Source organism: Chiloscyllium punctatum, chromosome 21, assembly GCF_047496795.1.
Source record: "Chiloscyllium punctatum isolate Juve2018m chromosome 21, sChiPun1.3, whole genome shotgun sequence".
NCBI classification, from domain to species: Eukaryota; Metazoa; Chordata; class Chondrichthyes; order Orectolobiformes; family Hemiscylliidae; genus Chiloscyllium; species Chiloscyllium punctatum.
In genome coordinates, this window is record NC_092759.1 from 2,011,701 (window position 1) to 2,031,768 (window position 20,068).

The 20,068-nt window shown below is 47.8% G+C and overlaps 1 protein-coding gene and 3 non-coding genes across 5 annotated transcripts in view; 2 read left to right on the forward strand and 2 right to left on the reverse strand.

Annotated features, from left to right (window-relative positions):
• The window catches only part of LOC140492510 (baculoviral IAP repeat-containing protein 1-like), a 30,143-nt gene extending 23,109 nt beyond the window's left edge, over positions 1-7,034 (forward strand). For both annotated transcript variants that reach the window (XM_072591425.1, XM_072591426.1), the window contains exons 13-15: positions 1,088-1,174; positions 2,679-2,843; positions 5,317-7,034. In XM_072591425.1, coding sequence (XP_072447526.1) covers positions 1,088-1,174; positions 2,679-2,843; positions 5,317-5,687 — 623 coding nt within the window. In that variant the 3' untranslated portion in view covers positions 5,688-7,034. The remainder of the gene's footprint in view (positions 1-1,087; positions 1,175-2,678; positions 2,844-5,316) is intronic.
• Positions 7,035-10,265: 3,231 nt separating this feature from the next.
• On the reverse strand, positions 10,266-10,338 carry trnav-uac (transfer RNA valine (anticodon UAC)). The gene has a single exon. It is a non-coding gene; the product is annotated as a tRNA-Val (tRNA).
• Positions 10,339-11,419: 1,081 nt separating this feature from the next.
• Positions 11,420-11,502, reverse strand: trnal-cag (transfer RNA leucine (anticodon CAG)). Its single transcript has one exon. It is a non-coding gene; the product is annotated as a tRNA-Leu (tRNA).
• Positions 11,503-17,122: 5,620 nt separating this feature from the next.
• On the forward strand, positions 17,123-17,195 carry trnak-cuu (transfer RNA lysine (anticodon CUU)). The gene has a single exon. It is a non-coding gene; the product is annotated as a tRNA-Lys (tRNA).
• The last annotated feature ends 2,873 nt before the right edge of the window (positions 17,196-20,068 follow it).

Below are 20,068 nucleotides of genomic sequence, written 5' to 3' on the forward strand. Positions count from 1 at the left end.
CCCTGATGTCTTGTCTGGTTTGTTGACTGATTGACTGGTTTGTTCATGAGCTCACAGGGAGAGACAAAGTGACTAGATTGACCGGATGGCCACAAGTCACTCCTACGCGATAAAGAAAGTTGCGTGATTATGCAGATTGCAATCGATTAGCAGTGAGCAGACTGTTAATTGCAGGAGAATGAGCAAGCGAGGCAACTTGCCAAGTCATTAGCTTCATTCACGTAATGTCTGGACAGCATTGGTTAGTAGCTGATACGCAAGTGTTAGTATACAATAGATCCTTGCAAAGAGATGAATAGGTCCATGCAAAGAAAAGGATTTGTTTATCAGGTATTAGTACCACTGCAAGGAGGTCCCAGCACAACTGCTCGAGCTTCCCTTCTCAATGGTCTCCATTACTGTTGCTGTCTGCTGATGGAGGTCCCATAACACAAACTCACCCAGTCACACAAACACTCACACATAAAAACTCTCACATGCACATTCTCATACACACTCTCTCTCACATGCGCACGCACGCACAAACACATATTCACTCTCACAACCTCATTCAAACTCTCACTAACAAATACACTCTTACCCACACAAACACACATGCACATACACATACTCCGACACATGCATCAACACACCCCCACCTACACAAACTCTCATACAAACATGTACACATACACATGCAAATTTGCTCTCAAACTCACATACATATACTCTCACGCATGCACAGTCACATGTACCCTATTAGCACACACCCAGAGGTGTACCTGCAGCAATAAGTTGGACAGTCTCTCCAGGAGAATGCACATATGCTGGCACACAGGCAAACTAGTGTACGCACACAGAAAACCTAAATGCAGAGGTACTCAAACACGCACTGACGCACATTACAAACACACATACTGTCCCGAATCCTTTAAGGAGAGAGTGGATGAGGGAGAAAAAGATGGAAGGATGCTCTCTCAGGGGTGAGCTAAGGATCTTAAAGGGAGTGGGGAGGTTTTGTGTGGAGCATGAGCACCTGTAGAGAAGGCAAGGGCTGAATGGTGTTATTCTGTTCTGTTATTTTTCCCATTACTCCTCTATCTTCTAGCTGCTTCACTGAGCAAACTCCAGAACCTCAGAGTATTGGAAGTTCCAGGCATCAACTTTTCAAATGCAGAGGAATCAGAAGCTTTTGGTAAGTTGCTTTTATCCTGATCTGCGATGGTGATTAGTAGATTGACATAGATTAATCCATTGGAGTCTAGGGGTGAGGTGATTTTTGATGTTTTCTGTTCCCTGCACTCTTCTCATTTTTCTTTTCCAACTTAATTCAGTCCCTTCTCCCTCTTCTGCTGACCTTCATAGTCCTTAAGGAGCAGCAGGTTTTGGGAACATTATCCCCAGCAAGTTCCCCTCTGAGCCACTCGCCATCCTGACTTGGAAATATATCGACTTTTCCTTCAGTATCACTGGGTCAGGATAGCTCCCTTTCTAACGGCACTGTGTGGGTGTCCCTACACCACGTGAGATTGGAGTGGCTCAAGAAGGCAGCTCATCACCACCTTATTAAAGGGGCAGTTAGGGATGTGCAGTAAATGCTGGGACCAGCCAGCGATGCCCACGCCCCACGCTGAATTAAGAAAGAACTTCCAGCTTTGCCTGCTCCATGTGGGACCAAATTCTAATTTCCTTCATCCCCTAATTGGGAACATTACTCAGGAAATCCTGATTGGATTTCCTAAGGGCAATCATAGTCTAGAGCCTTTAGTTCTGCTTGTATGTACCTGTCTGTGTGTGGCTGTATTTTGATTTTTGCTTAAATTTATGTTCTCTAGTTCTGGACTCCCCGTCCCCAGGGAAAAGATTTTGCCTTTTTACCTTATCCACGCCGCTCAGAATTTTGTAAACCTCTATAAGGTCACCTCCCACCCCCGGCCTCCGACGCTCCAGGGAAAACACCCCTGGCAACATTCTTGTAAATCTTTTCTGAACCCTTTCAAGTTTCACAACATCTTTCCGATAGGAAGGAGACCAGAATTGCACATTACTAAATTCAAATTTGATTGGAGTTTGGTATCTGGGATATAATTTAAATTGATTGGCTGAATTTGAATTTGCTTTTGTATCATGACAACTCATCTGCATTATTGGTTTCACAATGAAATGTTACCATTTTAAATTCTTTCAGCACACTGTGTGCCTCTCTAAGTCCATGCCAGCTTCCAGTCTCCCTTAAAAGTACAGTACACATTCCCTTTGACATATTGCTATGAAAATGTAGAGGCCAAGTGAAGGAGTTAAGTAAGGAAAATTGAGTGATTTGAGTGAGGGGATCAAGTGAGAAAGATGAGGGAGAGTGAGAGCATCGTGTGAGTCAAGTGAAGATGTTGAATTAAGATGCTGAGTGAAGGAGTTCTGTAAGGTGTTCAAATTAGGTGACGTGGTGGGGGGGGGGGAGGTGGGGAGGGGGGAGAGAGGTGAGAGGTGAGAGGTGGAGGGTGGATAATGTCGAGTGAGAAGCTAAAACATTGTTTAGGGACAGCAAAGACTGACCTGAATTGGGAGGTAAATTCAGAAATGATGGAGATGATTAAGTAGCTTTAGAGGGAGAGAATAAGGGATATTATCTGGTTAAAATGGGGAAAAGAGTGTTGTTTTGGAATCATTCTTCCCAAATGTGAATTTTACTCCTCTCCTAGCTCGTGCTGTTGGCTCTCTCGCACTGCTGGAAGTATTTCGCCATTGCTACAATGATGGAATAATCACTGCTGTGTCCCAACTAACTCAACACTTACCGAACCTGCAACACCTCAGGGAGCTCTCCATCAAAAAGATCATGGACGACCAGAGTCTGTTAGAGCTGGGTGAGTATGTTGTTGCAGTGTTGAACACTTCTGTAACAACCATAAAGGGTTTACATTTACTGAGCACCTCTGAAATAGCGCAAGATCTCTTGAGATGGTTTGGCACGAACTACTATTGAGCAACATGAGCTCTCAACTGTGTTGGGAGATATGAAAAAAGCTGACCAAATGCTCAGTCAGTGAGGAAGGTCCCAGGGAAAACTTTTTTAGGAGGAAACGAGAGAATCCAATCAGTTGGAGGAGGGATTTTCAAAGATCCTGGCAGCTGGGACCACAGCCATAAATTGCAGAGTCAGTAAAATGCAGGCATCCCAAGGGACCATGATTGGAGGTGCACAGAGAGTTGTAGAGGCTGGATGAGGTTAGAGAGATAGCGAGGGTTGTTGGGGCTAGAGGAGGTGACCGAAGTAGGAAGGGCTACAGGGCTGGAAGAGGTTACAGAGATATGGAGGTGTTTAGGGGACAGAGGAAGTTACAGGGGTAGGAAGGGTTGTAGGGTCTGGAGGAGGTAACAAGGATAGGGAGAGGTGTAGGGCTGGAGGAGGTAACAGAGATAGGGAGGGGTGTAGGAGATGGAGGAGCTTACAGAGATAATGAAGTCTAGGGGCTGGAGGAGGTTTCAGAGGTACGGTTGGATGTAGGGGATGGAGGAGGTAACACAGATAGGGCGGGGCGTTGGGGAACATATAGGAGGTTATGAAGATATGGAAGGGGTATTGGGGCTGGAGGAGGTAACCACTCCAACACCAGTACCCAGGCTAAATCTGAGGGTTCCAATGCAGTTGTTGGAATTGAAGTTGAATTTGTAAATCTGGGATTGAAAGCTTGTCTCTGCGATGGTGACTGAAACTATCATCAAATTGTGTGAAAACCCATTTGCGCTCAAATTGTCCTTTAGGGAGGGGAGTCTGCCATCTTTTCAGTCTTGGCCCACACGTGATTCCAGTCTAACAGTAATGGAGTTAACTCTGAACCAGGGTTGCTATGAGAGGGCCAAGTATTTCTGAGGGGGTACTGAGGGACGGCAACAAAATGCCACATCTGATTTTAAAAATTGCAAAATAGTGCTGCTTCTGCTTCGTGAATTGAATCAGAGTATGACTTCCCTTGAGATATCACTGTTCTGGCCCGCATTTGTAATTCCTCAAAGTTGGTGTCCTTTTTAAAGAATATTGGCGTTGGAGGCAGGTCAGAGAAGGTTCACGAGGATGATCCCTGAAATGGAGGGATTGTCGTATGAGCAAAGGCTAATCAGTTTGGGGTTGTAGCCCCTGGAGGATAAGTCAGAGAGTTGTACAGCGCGAACAGACCCTTTGGCCTAACTTGTCTATGCCGACCAGATACTCTAAATTAATCTAGTTCCATTTGCCAACATTTGGCCCATATCCCACTAACTCCTTTATTTTCATATACACATCCAATCCCTTTTAAACGCTGTAGTTGTACCAGGTTCCACCATGACCTCTGGCAGCTCATTCCATATGCGTGCCACCCTTTGTGTGAAAACGTTGCCCCTTAACTCCCTTTTAAATCTTTCCCCTCACCTTAAACCTATGCTTTCCAGTTTTGGACTCCCCTACCCTGGGGAAAAGACCTTGGCTATTCACCCTATCTATGTTTCTCATGATTCTATGAGACTTGATAAAGGAAAGTAGTCCCAGCCTCTCCCTAAAGCTCAAAACCTTCAACCCTGGCAAACATCCTCGGAAATATTTTGTGCACCTTTTCAAGTTTAACAATATCTTTCCCTTAATAGGGAAGCCAAAATTTAATGCAGTGTTCCAAAAGTGGCCTAACCAATGTCCTCTACAGACACAACATGAATTCCTAACCCCTGTACTCAATGCACTGAGCAATAAAGGCAAGCGTACCAAACACCTCCTTCACTATCCTTTCTACCTTCAACTCCACTTTCAAGGAACTATGAACTTGTAAGGTCTCTTTATTTGGCAACACTCCCCAGGACTCTATCATTAAGTTGTGTAAGTCCTGCCCTAATTTATCGTACCAAAATACAAGGCCTCACATTTACCTAAAATAAATCCCATTGAAACATCTAGGATGCTTAGAGGACCTGACGGGTTCAATGCTGAGAGGATCGTTCCCTGCATGGGAGAGTCTAGGACCAAAGGGCACAGTCTCAGAATAAAGTGGCACAATTTAGGACTGACATGAGGAGGAATTTTTTCATCAGAGGGTTGTGAGTCTTTGAAACTCTTTGCCAGAGAGAGTTGTGGGGGTCCAGCCCTTGTGTATATCGAAAACTGCGTGAGATAGATTCTTGATCAAGGGTTACAGGAAAAAGGCAGCAAAATGGCCGTGAGGATTGTTGAATCAGCAGTGATCCTATTGAATGACAGAGCAGGTGCAAGCGGCTGAATACCCTACTCCTATTCCTATTTCTTCTGGTCTCCTGAAAGTTACCTCATCTCTTACCAACTAATTTTCTTCCAAACCGTGTTCTACCCCACAGCCAAAGCAGCCAGAAGCGGTCATCTTCGGAAACTGAATGTTCTCGATCTGAGCTTGAATGAGGAGCTCAGCGACCTGGGCTGGAGGGATTTCTTCCTGACCCTGGATGACATGAGCGAGCTGAGGGATCTGAATATTTCCCGTCTGTACACCAACCAATTGAAGCCCCAGGCAGACACGTTCAAGGCCTTTGTGCAGTGTGTCTCTCGGCTCCCGGCCCTGGTGATCATCCGCATGCTGAGCTGGATGTTGGATGACATGGACTTCAACTTGTTCAACTCCATGAAGGAGAGCCACCCCCAGTCTCGCCGCCTGTTCTTGTGGTGGCAATGGGCGCTCCCATTCACGCCTATCATCCAGGCCGACGAGTAGAAATGGTTTAGGGTGTTGGCACATGAAAGATGCACCATTCCAACGGCTGCTTCCCTTCCCTCACCATCATTCCCCCAACCCTAACCCTGGCTAAAGAATGTTGAACCAGAGATTTTGCCCTGGGATGGGGAGAAAGATGAGTTTTGAGAAGATTTGTAGCTCAGGTTGAGGTTCTGAATGTAGCTTTGTTCACTGAGCTGGAAGGTTTGTTTTCAGATGTTTCACCACCATACTAGGGAAAATCTTCAGTGAGGCTCCAGACTACTCAGACCCCTTGGCATCATGGTAGCCCACAAACTCACCAACACACTAAAATAGCAGCACATGGACTTGGAAGATCCATACAGATAACAAGCAAAACTAATGTTATTTACAAAATACCTTGCAAGAACTGTAACAAATACAACAGTGGACAAACAGACAAATAGAAAGTGGGATGCACCAGTAGTGCTTCATCTGGAGGCTCGCTGAAGATGTTACCTAGTATGGTGATGAAAGGTCTGAAAATGAACCTTTCAGCTCAGCGATCAACCTACATCCATGAGGAGAAAAGGTACAGGCAACTATTGGTAGGGTGGAAGATTAGCTGTGATTTGACATGAATGGAGGGGTAGCCTCAAAAATGCACTTCTACTGTTCTTAATGTTTAAAGGTTTAAAATGATGTAACCGTGTGGGACCTGCTTTTCCATTGCTACTGTAATGAAAGATGTGTGATTTGCATATCAATATCATTTGTTTTAGACTTTGGAGTTTAAACTAATAACATATGGGTATTTGTTCTTGTGAAGGGTTAAATAATTAACTAGGTCATAATTAACTAATTAATATTATAAAGCCATGACTTTAAACCTATACGTGCCTCATGTACTGTCCGTGGAAGTTTGTTTATATTTATTTGGGGAGAAACAATAGGAAAAAGAAAACATTGAAAGGCATTATCTTGCTTCTGTGTTTAGAATAATCGGATTAATTTCAACATAGAAAAGCCAAGAGCTTGGAAAGCGTTTGGGCATTTTAAAGGGGATCTGACTGAATTCAGATGGGAGTGTTGTCTCTCCTGGACAAAGCAGATTATTCAGAGCAGTTAAGGATACATCTGTTATTTAATGCTGAGAAAGTCTAAGCTCTCAGTCATGTAATTGGGAGAGGTAAAAGACCTCGCAGCTCTCCAGACCTGAACTGAGAGAAAGCAATTAAGTTGAACCTGCTAATTTGATAGGGTAGGGAAATTTATTGGATTTTTGTAATGTTGGAGATGTGATTTTGTTTTGTCATTTGTTTTTCTTAGTTTTCTCTCTTTTGTCCTGGTTTATTTTGTTAATAAACCTTTATTATAAAAAGCAAATCTGCAACCTTAATTACATATGAAAGACTGCCCCCTTACATTATAGTAGTAACAAGATATGATCTATCAAGCATTTTGGTACAACAAGCAAGGAGAAAGTGAGAACTGCCGATGCTGGAGATCGGAGTCAGATTCCTGCTGAAGGACTTGTGCCCAAAAGATCCATTCTCCTGCTCCTCGGATGCTGCCTGACCTGCTGTGCTTATCCAGCACCACAGTCTCCACTATAAACAAGTGTAGGGTTTATACAATTAAAGGCAAGGCCTCGGGTAGTGTTGTAAAATGGACGGACTTAGGGGTGCAGGTACATAATCCTTCCAAGTTTATGTCACATATAAACAGAATGGTTAAAAGATATTTTGCAAGTTTGCCTTCATTGCTCAGTCCTTTGAGTGTCGGAGTTGGAATGTGATGTTGAGGTTGTACAGGATACTGGTGACAGCTCGTCTGGAGTACTGTGTCCAGTTCCGGCCGCACTGTTATAGGAGGGATATGAATTAAGCTGGGAAGGATGCAGGAGACATTTACCAGACTGTTGCCAGAAATGAAGAGTTTCATTTGTAAGGAAAGGCTGGGACTTACTTCACTGCTCCCAAGGGAACTAGCCCAAACTCTCACACCTCACTCTGTTTCTTACTTACTATCCTGCCATCCAGCCATTCAATGCCAGCCCTGCTGCAGCTATTGATCAACGGCACGGGGTGGGGAGTTAAAAATTGCGCAATGCCAACAGGTTGATTTGGAAGCACTGGCTTTCGGAGCGCTGCTCCTTCAGTGATGCAACCTGATGAAGGAACAGCGCTCCAAAGGCTAGGGCTTCCAAATAAACCTGTTGGAAACTTGGTGTTGTGTGATTTTTAACTTTATCACCCCAGTCCAACACCATCACTTCCACGTATGTCTGTCAATGATCTGGGTGAACATTGGGGCTCTCTTCTCTCTGCAATCAAATGAAGTACAGCGATGCATAGACACTCACTCTGCAGCTGCTTTTTTTGGCTGAGAGCTCTAAGACAGCGTGCTGCTGCCTTTGCCATGGGCATTGGGGAAGGGTATGGGCAGCACACATTCACACTCACACACACACACACAGACACAATCGGCAAAGTGCGGATTTGCAAATCGTCCTGGAGCAGTGGTCGCTCAAATCCTGGCAGGAGGAGGATCGGTGTCAACTTGATCACAAGGTCACACTCCAGTTTTTCATGAATTCAAAACACAGCCCTTACTCTTAGGACTGGGAGTCTAACCCACACCTCCAGGGGAAACTGCGACCTGAATGCAGCGCCTTAGACCGCTTGGCCATTCAAACCAATGCTAGTCACTGGCTCCACAATGCTCACTGGAAGTCTCAGTCCAGGCAGTATCAGTCCACACATATCTATCAAACGTTCTCACGCACACATACATTTTGCAGTCTGTTGCTTTGTCAGGCAACGGGTGCACAAATATTGTCAAACAATTAATTCACCTCCATCATGGTCCTTCACAATCCGGTCTGGTCCATCAACCGAGGTTGAATAATTTCACATGAGTTTTGTTAGGTTAGCTCCCCTCCAGCGGGGGGGTTAGTCGGCGATGAGGTGAAGCACTGCGGGAGATGGATGGAGAACAGTGTTGGAGAGATGGTAGCTCTGCTTCACACTGGGCTCAACAGGGAATAGGTTATTGCTGGAGCTTTCTCACTCACTCAGTGATACCTTGACATACCTCCCACTGGCTCATATTGTTGTCCATTCCCAATCCATCCAATCCCCTCAGCGAGAACTCCTTCCCACCCCCACCCCATGCCAGCCCGGACTAAATGGGCAGAACGGTCACCTCTATGAATACTAGAAGGAGCTCCCCTCCCATACAGCATTTCCAACATTAGTGCGATTTTAAAAAAAACCGGAATGATCGCTGGGGCAATCACAGGGACCGACCTCACAACAGCAACTCATGAGCAAGCACCCAGCATCATCTCTGGCTGGCTCAGTTGGCGACAATGTGAGAAAACCTTGATCTCAGGGGATGTGGCTTCAAGGCCCATGATGGGTGGCTGATGCCTTTTGGAAACACTCACCTTATTTCCATCAGCTCTCGAACCCACTCTGCGATTTCCCCTGACCTCTCACTGACCCTGCCTCACATATCCTGCTCTCAGGAATCAGCTCTCCGCTTCTGATGGCGGGTTATGAAAGTTTTGACCAATTTCCTGAGCGAAGGGAAAAACAAAGCATCGTCTTCCCACCCAGGATCAAACTGGGGACGTTACGCGCGTGAGGCGCACATGATAACCACTATATTATGGGAACTACGTTACGTTTTAAGGCTTTGTTCATGTCAATTTCGGCCTGGGGGGCAGCTCTGCACTTCAAAGTGAACAGATATCATCTCAGCTCCGGGACATTGGCTGCGTGCAGACTGATACCCCGAGAGTCTCTCTGTGTCTATATCTCTTTCTCCCTCCCTATCTCTCTGTAGCTTCCCCCGCTTTCTGTATCTCCATCTCTCTCTGTATCTTTATATTCCTCTTTTTTTCCTCTCTGTACAGGGCCCTGGTGAGACCACACCCTGGAGTATTGTGTGCAGTTCTGGTCTCCAAATTTGAGGAAAGACATTCTGGCTATTGAGGGAGTGCAGCGTAGGTTCACGAGTTCATTACGCTGAAAGACTGGAGCGATTGGTCTTGTATACCCTTGAGTTTAGAAGACTGAGAGGGGATCTGATTGAGACATATAATATTATTAAAGGATTGGATACTAGAGGCAGGAAACATGTTTCCGCTGATGAGTGAGTGCCGAACCAGAGGATACCGCTTAGAAAGAAAGAGTTGGATAGAGCTCTCAAGGATAGTGGAATCAAGGCAGGAACAGGATGCTGATTAAGGATGATCAGCCATGATCATATTGAATGGTGGTGCAGGCTCGAAGGGCAGAATGGCCGGCTCCTGCACCTATTGTCTCTGTCTAGATTCTTGTCTCCGTAATCTCCCTCTCTCTCTGTTTGACTCTCTGTATGTGTACCTGTCTCTCTTCCTCTGTGTGTGTGTGTGTGTGGTGGGGGGGGGGGGGGGGGGGGGGAGGAGAGAGAGACGGACAGAGAAAGAAGTTTCCTTGGGCTGAGGAAGTGGGCTGAAAGTGTGAAGAGAACAGAGTGGAGTGGAGAAGGAGCCCTGGGCTATCTTTTCCAAGATCACTCCTTATTTTCGATAACCCAATCTGATCCTCACAGGAAAGTGAGGCATAATGTTCCCACCCAGAATCGAACAGGGGACCTTTCGCGTGTAAAGCGAACGTGATAACCACTACACTATGGAAACAACTTGCACAGATAGCCGTTGTCCATGCCCCTGTCCACCTTGTGCGCGTTTTGCGATTCACTGTGAACAAACACATCGTCAGTTCCAAGACAGACGCTGTGTTCAAACTCATCCACCCGAAGTCTGTCGATGTCTCTGTATCTCTTCCTCTCTTTCTGTAGCTTCCTGTCTGTATGTCTGTCCCCCTGTGTTTCCCTCTCTGTCTCGATTTCAGCCTCCATATCTCTTTCTTTCTCTGTCTGTGAGTGTGCGCGTGTGTGTTTCACTGTTGGGACGGTGTCGAGAGATCTGTGTGAATGCTGCAGGTTGTGAGTGTTTGCGGTGACTGTGTGAGAGGGAGGTGGTTGCAGGTTGTCCGACAGCAGGAGGAGGAAGAACCTTGAATGAGTTTGGTCCAATCCAAGCATTGGGTTGTAGATATTGTTGGTTTCAATTTCCGATTCATCTTTCCCTCTCCCTCTCTGTATCTCCCTCAGGAGGAGGAGGAGCCTGGATGAGTTATGTCCAATCCAAGCTGTGGATTGTAAATTCAGTTGTTTTTAATTTCTGATTTCCAGCAGCAGTAGGCACTTTTACATTGGAAACAGAAAACGTCGTAGATATAATCTCAGTTCCGGGAGATTGGCTGTGTGCAAACTCATACACCGAGAATCTCTGGCTGTGTATCTCCATCTGACTCCCTCTCCATCCCGATCTCGATTTCTGTCTTTGTATCTCATCCACCTCTCTCACTCTTCACAACATCCACTTCCACTCTGCCTCTGTCACTGATCCGAGTGAACATACAGGCTCCTTTCTCTCTGCTGTCTGACGGAATACAGTGACGCCACAAACTCTCTCTGCAGCCGCTCGTTTTGCTGAGAGCTCCATGACCGAGTGCTGCCGCCTTTAACCGTCGACAGTGGGGGAAGGTTTGGGCCGTGCTCAGGGAGGCTGCACGTTGTCACACTCACTCACAGACACAAGCGAGAAAGTGTGTTTTTTTTTGTGTCAATCGTCCCTGGTCGGAAGAGGGATCGTGTCGATTTTACGACACAATCGCACACCCGTCATTAATGATGTTTCAAGCAAAAGTGAGCATTGTCAGGAGTGGGATTCGAACCCACGCCTCCAGGGGAGACTGCGACCTGAACGCAGCGCCTTAGACCGCTCGGCCATCCTGACGCCGACAACGCACTCTGTTGCCGCCATGCTCACAGGAAATCTCAGTCCAGGCAGTATCAGTTCACGTGCATATCTATCAAACTTGCTCACACACAAACATTTTCAACCTATTGTGTTGTCAGACAAGATGGGCCCAAAACATCTCAAACAAGTAATCTCCCCTCCCCCAAGAGTGTACCTTAACAATCCCGTCTGGTCCATCAAATGAGGTTTATAACCAGGGCTGATAGTCTTATTCCGGAAGGTTATTGCAGTGAGTATGAAGGAGGGAGGTTGCTGCAGGTTCCCCCGTCAGGAGGAGGAGCCCGAGTGAGTTGTGTCCAATCCGGCCTGTTTTAATTTTGTTGTTTGATTTAAAATAACACTCACCTTTTTAAAAAAAGCTCGCACCCTTTTGGACACTCTCCCTATCATTAACTACTCTGACCGAATCAAGGCCTTCAATTCTCCCTGCAGTCTAATGGAGTGCAAACTTAAACGGGATTGGTGGTGCTGGAAGAGCACAGCAGTTCAGGCAGCATCCAACGAGCAGCTTGAACTGCTGTGCTCTTCCAGCACCACTAATCCAGTATTTGGTTTTCAGCATCTGCAGTCATTGTTTTTACCTTGCAAACTTAAACGTCATACCACACCAGTTAAAAGTCCAACTGGTTTATTTGGAAGTACAGAACAAGCTTATGAAGGTGTTACATTTAAAGGCATTCATGACTTTAAAGTCAGACAGCCCCCCCCAACTCCCGACAGACAGAGACAGTCATAGACACAGACACAAAGGGGGTTTCTCGCTCACTCAGCGCCACCTTTTGACAGCTCCCAATGGCTCACGTTGCTGTCCATTCCCATTTATCCAACCCTTCAGCGAGAATCCCTCCCCACCGCTCGCCCATGCTGACCCCACACAAAACCCGGGGGGGGGGGGCGATGAGGTGAAGCAGATGAAGGGCAGTGTTGGGGTAATGATACAGCTCTGCTTCACACTGGGCTGAACAGGGAATGGGGCGCTGCTGGAGCTTTATCACTCACTCAGCGCTACCTTGATACACCTCCCAGTGGCTCATCTTTGCTGTCCATTCCCATTGCATCCAACTACCGCAGCGAGAAACCCCACCCCCCCCCCCCCACGCCTGTACGGACAATGTGGGCCGAATGGGAGGAGCCTGAATGAGTTTTGTCCAATCCGGCCTGTTTTAATTTCCGATTCCCAACAGCAGCACTTTTACATTGAAAACAGGAATCGAAATTAGTGGAAAAATAGAGGAAACAAAGTGACTACGAAAATGGATATGCCAGTTTGTGCACAGTGAAGAGAAGCCCGGCTTGTTCAGTCGGTAGAGCGTGAGAAGTATTGTTAGTTCAAAAACATATCCGTCAAACAGACAGACAAACACATTTTACAACCCGTTGCTTTATCAGGACAAGGGGTGCACAAATATTCTGAAACAATTAATTCGCCCCACCCCCATCGTGGTCCTGCACAATCCCGTATGGTATCAAATGAGGTTGAATAATTCCGCACGAATTTTTTTAGGTTTGCTCCCCTCCAGCTGGGGTGGGGGGGGGGGGGGGAGGGGGGGTTTATCGGCGATGAGGTGAAGCACTGCGGGAGATGGATGGAGAAACAGTGTTGGGGTAATGATACAGCTGTGCTTCACACTGGGCTGAACAGGGAATGGTTCGATGCTGCAGCTTTCTCACTCAGTCAGCGCTGCCTTGACACACTGCCGTCTTTTCAAACACGCACCTTCTTTCTAACTTTCTCACCCTCTCGGCGTTCTCCCCTGACCTCTCACTGACCCTGCCCCACAGCTCCAGCTCTCAGGAATCAATTCTCAGCTTCGGATGGTGAACGGGTGAGTTTGGGCCAGTTTCCTGAGGGAAGGGAAAAACAGGAAGTGAAGCATAATTTATCCCGCCCAAGATCTAACGGGGGGGGGGGGGGGGGCGTTTGGCGAGTCAGGCCAATGTGAGAACCACTACACTATGGAAACTGCACTGAATCATTGCCATTGAACATGCTCGATCCTGCGATTCACCGTGAATAGATCCAATCTCAGCTCCAAGCCATTTGCTGTGTGCAGACTCATACACCCAGAGTGTCTCTCGGTCTCTGTATCTCTCTCTCTCTCTCTCTCTGTATCTTCCTCTCTGAATCTCTGTCTCCGTCTCTATTTCTGTCCCCGTATCTCCCCCATTCCCTTTCTCCATCTCCGTGTGCGTTATCGGCGGGGCGGTGCTGAGAGCTGGGTGTGAATGCTGCAGGTCGTGATTGTTTGCAGTGAGTGTGTGGGAGGGGGGCGCTTGCAGGTTCCCCCGACAGCAGCATTTGGAGGAGGAGGGGCCTGGATAAGTTCTGCGGGAGTTCTAACCCCCACCCCTGCACAATCCAAGCCATGCCATTGCAAGTTCTGATCGGAATGAACCGACAGGCTCGTTTTCTCTGCAGCCGCACGTTTTATTCAGTGTACTGCTGCCTTTCCAATCGACACTTGGGGGACTGTGTGGGCGCACACATTCGCACACACTCCAGACGCAAACGGTAAAGTTTTTGTTTTGCAAATCGTCCTGGAGCAGCGGGAGCTCAAATCGTGGCCTCGGGAGGGACACTGACAACTTGATCACGATGTCACTCTCCAGTTATTAATGAATTTTTAATAAAAGCCCGCCCTGTTTGGGGGGGGGGCGCGAAGAGGGGACTCGAGCCCACACCGCAGAGGCGATGGTGACCTGAACACGACCCCTGAGACCATTCGGCCACCCTGACCCATGGGAACCGGTGTGGTACTTCACAATGCTCACCGGAAGTCGCAATCCAAGCAGTATGAGTCGACACAAATGTCTACCAAATTCTCTCTCTCTCTCTCTCTTCTCTCACACACATGCATACATTTTATAACCTGTTTTCTTTTTGTCTGGCGAGGGGATACACAAATGTTCTCAAACAGTTAATTCCGAACTACCCCCCACCCCGCACAGGGGGAGATGGATGCAGAAAAGTGTTGGCGTGATGACACAGCTCTGCTTCACAATAGGCTGAACAGGGAATGAGGTAAAAACAATGACTGCAGATGCTGGAAGGCAAATACTGGATTAGTGGTGCTGGAAGAGCACAGCAGTTCAGGCAGCGTCCAACGAGCAGCGAAATCGACGTTTCGGGTTCGGTGCTGGAGTTTCCTCACTCCCTCAGCGATGCCTTGATGCACTGTGGTCCTGATGAAGGGCTTTTGCCCGAAACGTCGATTTCGAAGCTACTTGGATGCTGTGCTCTTCCAGCACCACTAATCCAGAGTCTTTACCATCGACACTGGCGGAGGGTGTGGGTCGTTCACACAGTCACGCTCACTCAGACACAAACATTAAAGTGCGATTTTTGTAATCACCCGTGAAGCAGCGGTAGCTCAAATCCTGGGCAGGGAGAAGGATCGTGTCAATTTGATGATACTTCAGTCATTGGTGAATTTAAAACAGAACCCGCGCTGCTAGGAGTGAGACTATGACCTGTATGCATCTCCTTAGACCACTCGGCCATCCTGACGGACTACATGCATGTGTCTGAAACTTGGCCACCCTGACACGTACAAGCCACTGGCTCCACAAAGCTCACAGGAAGCCTCAGAGCAGGTGGAATCGGTTCACACACAACTGTCCACCTGCACCTATCTTGCTCTCTGTCACATGTATTCACCATATCCGCCTGTTCCTGCCCCCACTGAACTCATTTCCTCCAAGTAAAGACAGACATGGACAGGTAGAAAGTTAAAAATAACACAACACCAGGTTATAGTCCAACAGGTTTAGTTAGAAGCACGCTAGCTTTCAGAGCGACGCTCCTTCGTCAGGCTCTGCGATTCTCAGTGAATCTTCTGTTCCCCATCTTGAAAACAACTTCCACTTGTCTGCATCTCTCACGGATCTGAGCCAACGTGTAGGCTCGTTGCCATCTGCAGTCTGATGGAGTGCAGTGACACACGGACTCACTGAGAGCTCCATTACCGAGTGCTGCTGCCTTTTACCATCGACACTGGCGGAGGGTGTGGATCGTGCACACAGTCACACTCACTCAGACACAATCACCCGATGAAGGAGAGTCGCTCCGAAAGCTAGTGTGCTTCCAATTAAACCTGTTGGACTATAACCTGGTGTTGTGTGATTTTTAACTTTTTCAATTTGTTCTTTGTAATGTTAAGACATGCAATGTATATAACTATGAACGACATGGAAAATTGTACAAGTACCAAAGATTTATTTACATGAATAAAGTATATTTTGAAATTTAAAAAAAATTAACTTTGTACATGCCAACACCGGCATCTCCGAATCATGGTTCCTCATGGTCAAGAGGTTCAAGGGTTCCCGGGGAGAACGCGGGAGATGGGGGTGAGAAACTTATCAGCCATGATTGAACAGCAGACGTGATGGGCCGAATGGCCTAATTTCTGCTTTAGTGTCTTAAGGTCTTTCTCGCAACCTGCAGCTTTCACACTGTCTCTCAGCATTGCCACACCGGACAAGCTCACACACACAGTCACAGAGACAGACACAGACAGAGGGGGAGAGAGAGAGGGGGAGATACACAGTGAGAAATACAGACAAAGAGAAGAGTGGGGACAGAGAGAGATACAGCGCGAGAAATACAAGTAGAGAGAGCGATGCAAAGACAGAGAGGGAGATAGCGAGAGAGACAGGGAGATTCAAATAGAAAAATAGAGAGAGACACACACACACACACGCCTTCTCTCCAATAGCTCTCTGACCCACTCCGCAATCTCCCCGAACCTCTCACTGTCCCCAGGAATCAATTCTCATTTTCGGATGGGGGAATGTGTGAGTTTGGGCCTGTTTCTCGAAAGAAAGATAAAGTTGTGCAGCATAACGTTCCCACTCAGGATCGAACTGGGAACTTTCCGCGTGTGAAGTAAATGTGACAACCACATGCACTATGGAAAAGCAACAGAGCTGCTCTTTTGCACATGTCCCTCCCTGCCTGGGTAGGGGGGAGGGGGTTGCCCTGCGATTCACGGGGAATTTATCCAATTTCAGCCCCGGGATACCTGCTGCTTCCGTGTAGAGTCATGCAAACTCAGACACTAAGAGTCTGTGTCAGTGTGTGTGTCAGTGTGTGTGTGTGTGTTTGTGTCAGTGTGTGTGTGTCTGTGTCTGTGTGTGTCTGTGTGTTTGTGTGTGCGTGTGTCTCTGTGCCTATGTGTGTGTGGCTGTGTGTCTCTGTGTGTGTGTCTGTGTGTGTATCTGTGTGTGCGTGTGTGTCTGTGTGTGTGTCTGTGTGTGTGGCTCTGTGTCTGTGTGTGTGTCTGTGTGTGTGGCTGCGCGTGTGCGTGTGGCTGTGCGTGTGTCCGTGTGCCTGTGTGTGTGTGAGTGAGCTTGGCCGGTGTGACGGTGTGAATGCTGCAGGCTGTGTGTGTTTGAAGTGAGTGTGTGGGAGGGGGATGATTGCAGGTTCCCCCAACAGCAGCAGCAGGACGAGGAAGAGGAGGGACCTGGATGAGTTTTGTCCAATCCAAGCTGTGGAGCGTAAATTATGTTGGTTTTAATTTCCGATTCATAACAGCGGCAGTAGCATCACTTTTACATTTAAATTGGAAAACGCTCAATCGCTGAGCGTAGAGCCCGGCTAGCTCAGTCGGTAGAGCATGAGACTCTTAATCTCAGGGTCGTGGGCTCGAGCCCCACGTTGGGCGATGCGCTAGTTTTCAAATACATCTTGACGCACCACCTCCAACCTTTAACAACAAGTACTCGATACCTGCAGCCGGCAGTTTTACAGAGAGCTCCATTAACGTGACCTGCTGTTTTAATCATCGACCCTGGGGGGATGGGTCGTACACAGAGGCTGCACACAAGTCACACTCACTCAGGCACAAACATTAAAGTGTGTTTTTGTAATCGCCCGTGAAGCAGCGGGAGCTCAAATCCTGGCCGGGGAGAAGGAGAGTGTGAATTTGATGACACTCCAGTCATTGGTGAACGCAGCGCCTTAGACCGCTCGGCCATCCTGACGCACACAGCCGGCTACGTCCTCACGGGAAGACTCAGTCCACGCAGGAACAGTCCACACACATCTCTCTGAAACTCGTCCACCCTGATACATAAACGCCACTGGCTCCACAAAGCTCACAGGAAGCCGGTGGAATCGGTTCACACACATCTGTCCACATGCACCTATCTAACCCTCTGTCACATGTACTCACCCTATCAGCCTGTTCCTGCCCCACTGAACTCATTTCCTCCAAGTTAAGACAGACATAGATAGATAGGTTCCTCGTGGTCAAGAGGATCAGGGGTTCCCGTGGAGACCGCAGGAGATGGGGGTGAGAAACCTATCAGTTTCACACAGAGACTGCACAGTCACACTCACTCACAGACAGAAATGGTAACCGGTGGGCTCTGTAAACCCGCCTGGGGCAGGGGAAGCGAGTCTGACTTCCCAGCAAACGTGATAACCAACATACTAGAGAAACTGTGGAAAAGAGTTTTGTGACAAGTTCATGCCTGACCGGAGACAGACCTGTGATTCAATGTGATTAGGTACAATGGCAGCCCCAGGATATTGGCTGTTTCTGTGCACAGAGCTGTGCAGACGCTGACACTGAGAGTCTCTCTGTGCCTCTGTCTGTCTGTATCTCCCTTTCTGTCTCTGTATCTGTACCCGTATCATCCCCCCCCCCCCCCCCCCCCCACGACTCTCTCTCTGTATTGTTCACACACAGAGTCTGTGTATCGCTGCACTCCATCAAACTGCAGGGAGAATTTAGGAGAAAGTGAGGGCTGCAGATCCTGTGATGACTCAAAAGACAGAAGTCTGTTTCTTTCACAACTCAAGTCAAGAGGAGTGTCATAACTCCTTCCCAGAGCTTGTATCTGTTCGCAGTTAATGTGGGGGTGTCCACAGGCAGGAAGGGAGATATACAAGCGTCGCTGGACAGTTATGTTTCCATTGCGTAGTGGTTATCACATTCGCTCTCACACGCGAAAGGACCCCCGTTCGATCCTGGGTGGGGGCATTATGCTGCATTTTTATGTCTCTCTCCTCCCTCAGGGAACTGACCCAAACTCTCCCACCTCATTCTGTTTGTCCCGACTGTTCCATTCTAGAACTGGGACAGTGCAAGGTGTCAAAGGAGACCAGCGCTGGGGATGACCCCTCATGGGAAGCTGAGAATTGATTCCTGAGAGCCGGAGATGTGAGGCAGGGTCAGGGCAGACGGCAGAGCGGGTCAGAGAGTTATTGGAAAGAAGGTGCGTGTTTCAAAAGACGTCAGTCACGCAACATGGGCCTTGGAGATCCAGGCTCTCTCACATTGTCAACCAACTGAGGCAGCCAGAGATGATGCTGGGTGTTACCTCATCAATTTCTGTCGTGAGGTAATCCTTTGTGATTTCTCCAGCGATCACTTCAGGGTTTTTTTTATTTCGCTGATGTTGGAAATCTCCTGCTCAAAGCGAGAGTGCTGGCAATGCTGTAACAGATACTGGATTAGTGGTGCTGGAAGAGCACAGCAGTTCAGGCAGCATCCAACGAGCAGCGAAATCGACGTTTTCCTCCTCTCTCTCCAAGAATCTCAGGGAGTCCCTCTCCCACTGCAATTCCCAGGTCATTTCCTCTGCTCTGAAGCTCTTCAACCATGCTGTGACAGAATCAACTCATTGAACCCGACCCACCTCGAAATGGGAATGGCTCCTTGTAGTCATAGAGGAGACCTTTCTGCCCGTTTAGTCCGTGCTGATGGAAGTGGGGAGGAAGGGAGGGATTCTCACTGAGGGGGTTGGATAAATTGGAATGGACAGCAGCATGTGGTAAGGTTCTGGGGAGTGTTGCTGAACAAAGAGACCTTGGAGTGCAGGTTCATAGCTCTTTGAAAGTGGAGTCACAGGGAGATAGGATAATGAAGAAGGCATTTGGTATGCTATCCTTTATTGGTCAGGGTATTGAACACAGGAGTTGGGAGGTCATGTTGCGGCTGTACAGGACATTGGTTAGGCCACTGTTGGAATATTTCACGCAATTCTGGTCACCTTCTTTTCGGAAGGATGTTGTGAAACTTGAAAGGGTTCAGAAAAGATTTAAAAGGATGTTACCAGGGTTAGAGGATTTGGACAATTGGGAGAGGTTGAATACGCTGGGGCTGTTTTCCCTGAAGCATCAGAGGCTGAGGGATGACCTCATGAAGGTTTATAAAATTATGAGGGGCATGGATAGGATCACATTAGATTCCCTACAGTGTGGAAACACTCCCTTCGGCCCAACCTATCCACACCGACCCGCGGGAGAGTAACCCACCCACCCCGTCTCACTAATACACCTCACATTCATGGGCAATTCAGCACGGCCAATTCATTTCAACCTGCACATCTTTGGACTGTGGGAGGAAACCGGAGCACCCACATGCAGACAACGTGCAAACTCCATACAGACAGTCGCCCAAAGCGGGGATCGAACCCGGGACACTGGCGTTGCGAGGTAGCAGTGGTAACCACCGTACAGCGTTGTTTGAGTCGATGTGTATTCAAGGTGGGGGCTGACAAAGAAACAGGCTGGAATGTGGGTAAGTGA